The 8325-nt window shown below is 45.5% G+C and overlaps 1 protein-coding gene across 2 annotated transcripts in view; it reads right to left on the minus strand.

Moving 5' to 3' along the window:
• Window positions 1-8057, minus strand: part of ATXN10 (ataxin 10) — a 176068-nt gene extending 168011 nt beyond the window's left edge. Inside the window, exon 1 of one of the 2 annotated variants that reach the window (XM_025398303.1) lies at window positions 7623-8057. In XM_025398303.1, the coding sequence (XP_025254088.1) occupies window positions 7623-7738 (116 nt within the window). In that variant the 5' untranslated portion in view covers window positions 7739-8057. The remainder of the gene's footprint in view (window positions 1-7622) is intronic. The other variant, XM_025398304.1, reaches the window with a different exon arrangement.
• Window positions 8058-8325: the final 268 nt, after the last annotated feature.

Below are 8325 nucleotides of genomic sequence, written 5' to 3' on the forward strand. Positions count from 1 at the left end.
CTCTCACTCTAGTGAGACTGGTAGGTAATTAAGTGTTTGTAACACTCCATGTGAAGTTCTTTGAAAGAGGTAAGCACAGAGTGCCAAGGGAATACAGGGGAGGTCAGAAACAGGTTTCAAAAGGAAGCGAAATGATAATTCAACTTTGAGGGAAAACGGGGAGTGTGTATAAGCAAAGGATGAAGGCTTAAGGCATTTATATTTACAAATTTACAAATTTATTTTGTAAATATAAATTACAAATATACATTTTTAACAAATTACAAATTTATTTAATTTAATAATTTAATAGCATTAGAGCTACTCCTATGTTAGTAGTTCAAAGTAAGCTACACATAGTTCATTTTATCATATCAATCGCAGCTGCAGCACTAAGCACAGATCTTACATATATCATGTGTGGTGTGATTCAATGAATGAATTACATGGTAAACTAATCAATAGCATTTTAGTAATCTGAGTAATTACTGATTGGCTCACTGAAGGTACTGGCTCTCCATTGCTCTGTTTAGTTCAGTTCAATATTTACAGAGTACCCAAAATGGGCCAGGCACCCTGCTAAGAAACACCATAAAGTCCCTCCCTTCAAGAAAGGCACTACCGAGTAGGGAAAAAGATACATAAAAGGCTATTTTATTATGAAACAAAAATAGCAGTGAAGGAGGAGTTCACATTTTAAACACCTCCCCTCCAATCCAAACAATGTGACTTTTTAAAAATCATAAATATATAACTTCACATGCCCACCAAAATTCAGTGTCAGTCATTTTCATTGTAATAGCGATGCAGAGGTATCTTCTTACGCTTTTGTTCATAACAGCACTATTGAGATAGGGTTCACGTGGCACACAAGTCACCCACTTAAAGTGTACAATTAAATGGATTTTGGTACATTGCATTATTAATTTTTTTAACTGTGGTAAAATACATATATAAAACATAAAATTTGCCATTTTGTTCATTTTAAGTCTACAGTTCAGTGGCTTTAATTATATTCACAATGTTGTACAACTATCACCTCTACTTCCAAAATTTTTTTAACACCCAAATAGAAACTCTGTCAACATGAAGCAATAACTCCCCATTTCCCCTCTCTCCAAATCCTAGTAACCTCTAATCTACTTTCTGTCTCTACAAGTTTGTCTCTTCCAGGTATTTCATAAATGCAGAATCGTACAATATTTGTCCTTTTTCATTTTCTTCGGGCATATACCTAAGAGTAAAACTGTTTGGTCATATTCCATGTTTAGCTTTTTGAGGACCCACTATTTTCCATAGTGGCAGCACCATTTTACATGTCCACTAGCAACACACAAGGGTTCCCATTTCCCCACATCCTCAACAATACTTGTTCTTTTCCATTTTTTGGATAATAGCCATCCTAAACGGTGTGCAGTAGTCTCTCACTGCAGTTTTAACTGCCATTTCCCTAATGATTAACGATTTGGAGCACTTTATCATAAGCTTATTGGCCTTTATATTTCTTTTTTCAAAAAAAAAAAAAAATTTTTGCCCAATTTTTAAATTGAGTTGTAGGAGTCTTTTTTATTGAGTTGTAGGAGTACTTTATACATTCTAAAACAACTTCTTTATCATATATATTTTAAAAACTTCTCTAACTCCAGGACTTGCCTTTTCATTTTTTTTTAAAGCCCTTTTGGCCTGAATTTATTGTTTAATTTTTAAATTAAACACCAACAAAAACCTCATTTTGTCTAAGCAGATTAAAGAGAAAAAAATGAGCTATACTGATAGAAGCTGAAAAAAAAAAATTACTGTCTACATGACTAAGAAAAAGACCAAGCAAGCACAATGAGTAATAACTTATAGAAATAGCAGCAACTCCACAAGAAACTGTTAACAGTCTGCCACTATCAACTGTATGCTAGATGCCAGGCATACAGTGAATGTGAGGTGCCCACTCTATTCAAGAAGCTTGGCCGGGCGTGGTGGCTCACACCTGTAATCCCAGCACTTTGGGAGGCCGAGGCGGGTGGATCACGAGGTCAGGAGATCGAGACCATCCTGACTAATACAGTGAAACCCCGTCTCTACTAAAAATATAAAAAATTTTTAGTAGAGTAGTAGAGCCCGCCGGGCGTGGTGGCGGGTGCCTGTAGTCCCAGCTACTTGGGAGGCTGAGGTAGGAGAATGGTGTGAACCTGGGAGGCGGAGCTTGGGGTGAGCCAAGATCGCACCACTGCACTCCAGCCTGGGCGACAGAGCAAGACTCCGTCACAAAAAGAAAAAGAAGCTTATCAGCTGGACGACCAATGAGGTTATCAGTTTAAGTATGAGATGAATTTATAGAAAGCAGTATCCAAATGTTCCATTATTTCAAGAATATTCAAGAATCAGAACACAGTCTCCCCCTACTATTCTCTAATAAGAAAACATATTACAGAAGAGCACTATTTCCAGAACTTTCTGTGATGATAGAAATATTCTCTATCTGTGCTGTCACAATCACATGTGGCCACTGAGCACTTAAAATATGGCTAATGCCAGCGTGGGCAACATGGTGAGATCTCATCTCTACAAAAAATAAACAAAAAAAATTAGCTGGGCGTGGTGGTGTACACCTGTAGTCCCAGCTACTGGGGAAGGAGGCAGGAGGACTGCTTGAGCCCAGGAAGTCGAGGATGTAGTGAACTATGATCGTGGCACTGCACTCCAGCTTGGGCAACAGAGTGAGACTCTATCTCTAAAAAAATAATAATAAGGAGCCAGGCACGGTGGCTCATGCCTGTAATCCCAGCACTTTGGGAGGTCGAGGCAGGCGGATCACCTGAGGTCAGGAGTTTCAGACCAGCCTGACCAACATGGAGAAACCCTGTCTCTATTAAAAATACAAAATTAGCCATGTGTGGTGGCACATGCCTGTAATCCCAGCTACTCAGGAAGCTGAGGCAGGTGAATCACTTGAACCCGGGAGGCGAAGATTGCAGTGAGCCGAGATCGCGCCATTGCACTCCAACCTGGGTAACAAGAGCGAAACTCTGTCTCAAAAAAAAAAAAAAAAAAAAATTAAAAATTAAAAAATATGGCTAATGCAACTAAGGAAATGAACATTAATTTTACTTATTTTCAATTAATTAAGTAGCTACATGTAGCTAGTGGCTACTTAATTAATAGCACAGATGGAGTATGACATCCCATCTCACCTGGCTCTACACTTTGTGGGGTCTGGAGATGCCTCAGAGATGCATCATAAAGGCAACTAGCCAGGCACAGTGGCTCATGCCTGTAATCCCAACACTTTGGGAGGCCGAGACAGGAGGATCACTTGAGGCCAGGAGTTCGAGCCCAGCCTAGGCAACATAGTGAGACCCCTTCTCTAAAAAAAATGCACTCCAGCCTGGATGACAAAGTGAGACCCTGTCTCGAAAAAAAAAAGAAAAATAACTAAAGGAGCAACTCAAATAGAATTTTAAATGTATTTGTCTTACTTGTTCAGAAAGAATTTAACATGACTTGCAAAGATTCACAGCAAGATAAATCACTTGTTAAACAAATGTGAAATACCCTGATATCTACGTTAAACAAAAAGTATAAAACAAATGTAAGAAAAAAGAACTATCTTACACAGAGAACAAACAGCTGAGGAATATCTCAATATTGATATTATATGACCATAAGCAATATGTTTAAATAATTTTAGTGACCAAGACACTTTAAGAAGTTACAGAATGCATGTAATACAGACCATGGAGAATTTAGACTTATGTATTAATGCTGTATTGCTATATAGCAAATTAGCCCAAAATTTAGCATTTTAAACCAACAACATTTATGATCTCACACAGATCTGAGCAGCTTAGGGTGCCTCACAAGGTTGCACACTTGGTTGAGGATGTGACTGGAACTCAGAGGACCTGCTTCCAAGGTGGTTTATCACATGGCTGTTCGAAGGAGGCCTCAGCTCCTCACCACACAGCTCTCTGCACAGGGATGCTTGAGTGTCCTCCTGACATGGCAGCTGGCTTTGTCAGAGTGGGCGATCCAAGAAAGAGCTAGCAAAGCGGAAACTACGACGCTTTTTATGACCTAGTCTGAGAAGTCGCACACTGTCACTTCTGCCATATTCTACTCTTCACAAGCAAGTCACTAAGTTCAGCCCACACTCAAGGAGAAAATAATTAACCTCCTCCTCTTGAGAAGGTCAGAGTATCAAAGAATTTGTGAACATATTTAAAATCATCACAATGGGATGTAAGAATTTCTTTTCACTTGCGGGTTGCTAAAATCGTAATGAGATCCTGAGATCCCTTTCTCTGGAAACCCCAAAATTAGAACTGTCTTCCTGAAATAGCTTCAATTTTTGGTTTTGATAAGACAGGAGATTCAACACAAATGGATTCTTGGTCATATAACCTTGTTATATTTTAATAACAGGTCCTAAATAACTGGCATTTACTATGCATAAACCACTATGCTACACATACAACATTGCAGATTCTCAAAATAATCCCTTAAAGTGGCTGCCATCATCTCATTTTCAAGACAAGAAACAGGAAGTCTACAGAGACTAAGCCAGGATTCATATCCAGGTCTCCACGGTTCCAAAGCCACTGCTCTTTCCACTGCATGACACTTCCACTACTCAAGCTACCGAAGACAGAAGTTTGTTTTGTAGCATGGAAGAGTTCAGAAGGACCACCAACTACATTATGTCTGTGATTCTTCAAATATAAAATGGAATCCTAGAGAAATAATGTATTCCACCAAAAGAGAAGAATCTCTTAATTACCTTCCTCGCCGTTTTTGCTTTTTGTCTGCTGTTTTCTATTTGCTACACTGAGGACTCATTGTGCTTGGCTTTTTGTCTCGTCCACCTTCTAACACCTTGGCCGATCCTTCCCCTGGGTCCATCTGTGTTCCTGTTCATACTAGACAACAGCCCTATGCCCTCTCTCAAGAGGAGACCTCCAAGGACAAACACTGGCTCCCTGAGCATCAGAACTGGAGGGATCCTCTCAGAAGAGCGGGAAGTCTGGGCCCAGCCCCACAACAACCTTATGATTTGTCCAAAGACAAAGAGAAGCAGTGACAGAATCAGGACCAGAAGCCTGTCCTTATAAACTCTGATCATGAGTTCTCTGCCCCACCACACAACTGTGTCTTTCCATGCCAGGACCTGCACATCAGTTCACCTTTCCTGGTCTCCAATCTCTGCCTGGAAGAAGGACACTGCCCCAGAACTCAGATGAAATCTGGGAAGCATCCTCATTTCCTCATTCTCCCCCCAACAATCCAATTGGTCCCTGAGTCCTGTCCATTCAACCTTATATCTCTCAGTATTTATTCTACTCATCCCCACAGACAATGTCCTAATTTAGGCACTTTTCTCTTTCACATGGGCTTCTGCTACCACTCCTTAAAGATCCCTGCTATCTCTAGCTTCATCCTCTCTCATTTATTCCCCACAATGGAGGCGGAGGTGGCCAGGAAGATCTAACAGGCAGATTATTATCATGCCACTCCCTTGACAAAAACCATCAATGGTTCTCTGTAACTTCTTCCCTCACAAGAGACAGAGTCAAGAAAGGCCTTCTAAACTAGCTCAGGGGCTTGGATTTTCTCCAAGTTATAAAAAGGGAACTGATGTTTGAATAAATGTCTCCTCTGTACGAGAAACCTAATCTATGTTACTTTACTTGTCTCATCGGTTTTGCAAAATTAACATATGGCCCCTTTGCAGACACTGTTCCTTCTAGTCCTCTCATCTATAACCCAGCACCTGAAATAATCTTAAAAAGCCTTTCCTGAGCCGGGCGCGGTGGCTCACGCCTGTAATCCCAGCACTTTGGGAGGCTGAGGCGGGCGGATCACGAGGTCAGGAGATCAAGACCATCCTGGCTAACACGGTGAAACCCCGTCTCTACTAAAAAAATACAAAAAATTAGACGGGCCTGGGGGCGGGCGCCTGTAGTCCCAGCTACTCGGGAGGCTGAGGCAGGAGAATGGTGTAAACCCGGAAGGCAGAGCGTGCAGTGAGCCAAGACCGAGCCACTGCACTCCAGCCTGGGCGACAGAGTGAGACTCCGTCTCAAAAAAAAAAAAAAAGCCTTTCCTGGCTCACCAATCGTCCAACGGACCCACATGTTCTCCTGTGCCACCACCTCTTGTATAGATTTCCATTAAAATGTGTTTATTTAGCAATTTCCCAAACATGCTTGATAAAAGTAATCACATCATTCATCTTTGTACTCTCAGCCCCTAACAAAAAAATCTGTTTCATAGTAGGTGCTCAATAAATGGTTGATGACTGGGTTATTAACTAAAAGCAAGGTCCATCATGGTACAGAAATGCCTAAGCATTATATCAATAAATACATCTCCCCCAAAGGCCCATGGAGCAGTACCAGGGACTTTTATTAATAGCATTCTTTCAGCAGCTCCACATTGCCCCAAGTCATTTGAGGTAAAGGAAGTGCTCAGACCAGGTGTCTAGTTTAAAGAGAGGAACAGTGATCACCTAGGCCGACCCAAGTCTTTCTTCAATGTTCCCTCTGCTCTTTGTCCATACATACCCCCACAGCTGTTGTTATCTTGTACATACTAGTACAGGAGAGAGCAAGGACTTTCCATTTTCCCACCCCATCACCTAGCACAATAGCTGATACATGGGGAACTACCAATGTGTTAAGTGATAATATCAGCTACATTTAGTGCTATGTACAGGTATGTCCTAAGGATTTAATATGCATTATCTCTCATTTAATCCTTATGACACTATCACCAGGGAGGTACTGTTCAACTTTACTCCCATTAAATAGACAAGAAAACTGAGGCCCCGATAGAACAAGATCAAACAAGCCTTGACTGAGGGCTTCGCACATTTTATATTTTCACATGTTTTATTTCATTTATTCCTCTGTACAATCCAGCAACTAAGCTGTGTATTATAGTCCCATTTTTAGACAAGAATTCTAAGGCTTGGAGAAACTGCACAGTAACACGCAGCTTGCAAGGCCAGGAACCAAATCCACAACTGTTGACTCCTGGGCACCTTCTCTTTTTGCCTGGCTATCTCGCCCCTCAGTGGCACCAGGACTGGACTGGTCTTTCCAGGCCCCTGCTCTTCCACACTGCACAGAGCGCAGCTCCCAGGGCGGATGGTGCAGCCTGGGCTTTAACGCCGAGGAAAAAGGAGTGCCAGTCCCACTCCATGCTTAGAGACTGGCATCCCCGCAACTGCCCAATTCCCGCGTCCGTAACACGCGTCTCTCCCGCTAAAATACACGCTTTATGACTCTGGGGGCCGCGTGGGTCTTGCAGCCAGGGCCTGGCGCAGCCCTTGCACATGACAGGGGCGGCCTAAGCGTGTGTTGGGTCAACAGTACCCGCACGCCGCGGCAAGGGCTCCCGGCGTCGCGGCTTCGCACCCGGACGGGCTGCGGTGGGGGAGCGGGGGCCCGCCCCGGACCCCGCGGGGACCCACGAGCACGAGGCGGTGCCTGGGAGTCGGGAGGCCTGGGTGGCGCTCGGGCCGCCCGCGCAGGCCTCGCCCTCCGCGTCTCCAGCGAGGAGGGGGCGGCGCCTGGGCCCAGGCCGGGGCTGCCGCGGGAGTCCCGGCCGCCCTCCCCTGCCCGGGGCAGACCCCCAGCCGGGCCCGTTACCGGTTCCGCTGCTCTTTGAAGAGCGCCGTGAGCGCGCGCAGGGCCTCCAGGTCCTGGATGGGTGCCGGCACCATGATGCCCGACACCCTGGCAGGCGGCGGCCTGGGCGCCGCCATCTTGCCGCTCACAGCTTGGCCGAGCCTGACGAGGAGGAGGAAGGCGAGGAGGGAGGGGGAGGACGGCCAGGAGGGAGGAGTAAGATGGCGAGGAGGAAGGGAGAGGCCTCGCCCTACACAACCCTAACCGCCGCCGACGCTGCAGCCCACGCTGCCCAGAAGCTCCGCCGCGGCCAGAGAGCTCGAAGCTGAGCCCAGACTCGCCTCAGGCGGGAAGAGGGGACGGCGCCGCGGGGGAGGGGGCGCTGGCGGAAGTCCCGCCTGAGGGGAGGGGGCGCGGCGGAAGTTCTGGGTGAGGGCGGAGAGGTATGCTAGGGGTGATTGACTGGGAGGTATCGCAGACGGGGCTCCTCCAAGGGGAGGGGACGCCGGGGGGAGGGGGCCCGTGTTGATAGGGCCGTAACAGGGTCTCAGTCTTGGGAGCGGGTATCGGGGACAGAGGTTCACCCTGAGGAAGAGGGGCGCGTCCTATGGGAGGGGGCCCGCGGACAGAGGGGTCTCCCCCAGGGGAGGGGATCCGGGGGGTAAGGGGCCTGCTGGGGGTTGAGCCGTAACAGGGTCTCGGTCTTGGGAGCGGGTATCGGGGA

The sequence above is a fragment of the Theropithecus gelada genome, chromosome 10, assembly GCF_003255815.1.
Source record: "Theropithecus gelada isolate Dixy chromosome 10, Tgel_1.0, whole genome shotgun sequence".
NCBI classification, from domain to species: Eukaryota; Metazoa; Chordata; class Mammalia; order Primates; family Cercopithecidae; genus Theropithecus; species Theropithecus gelada.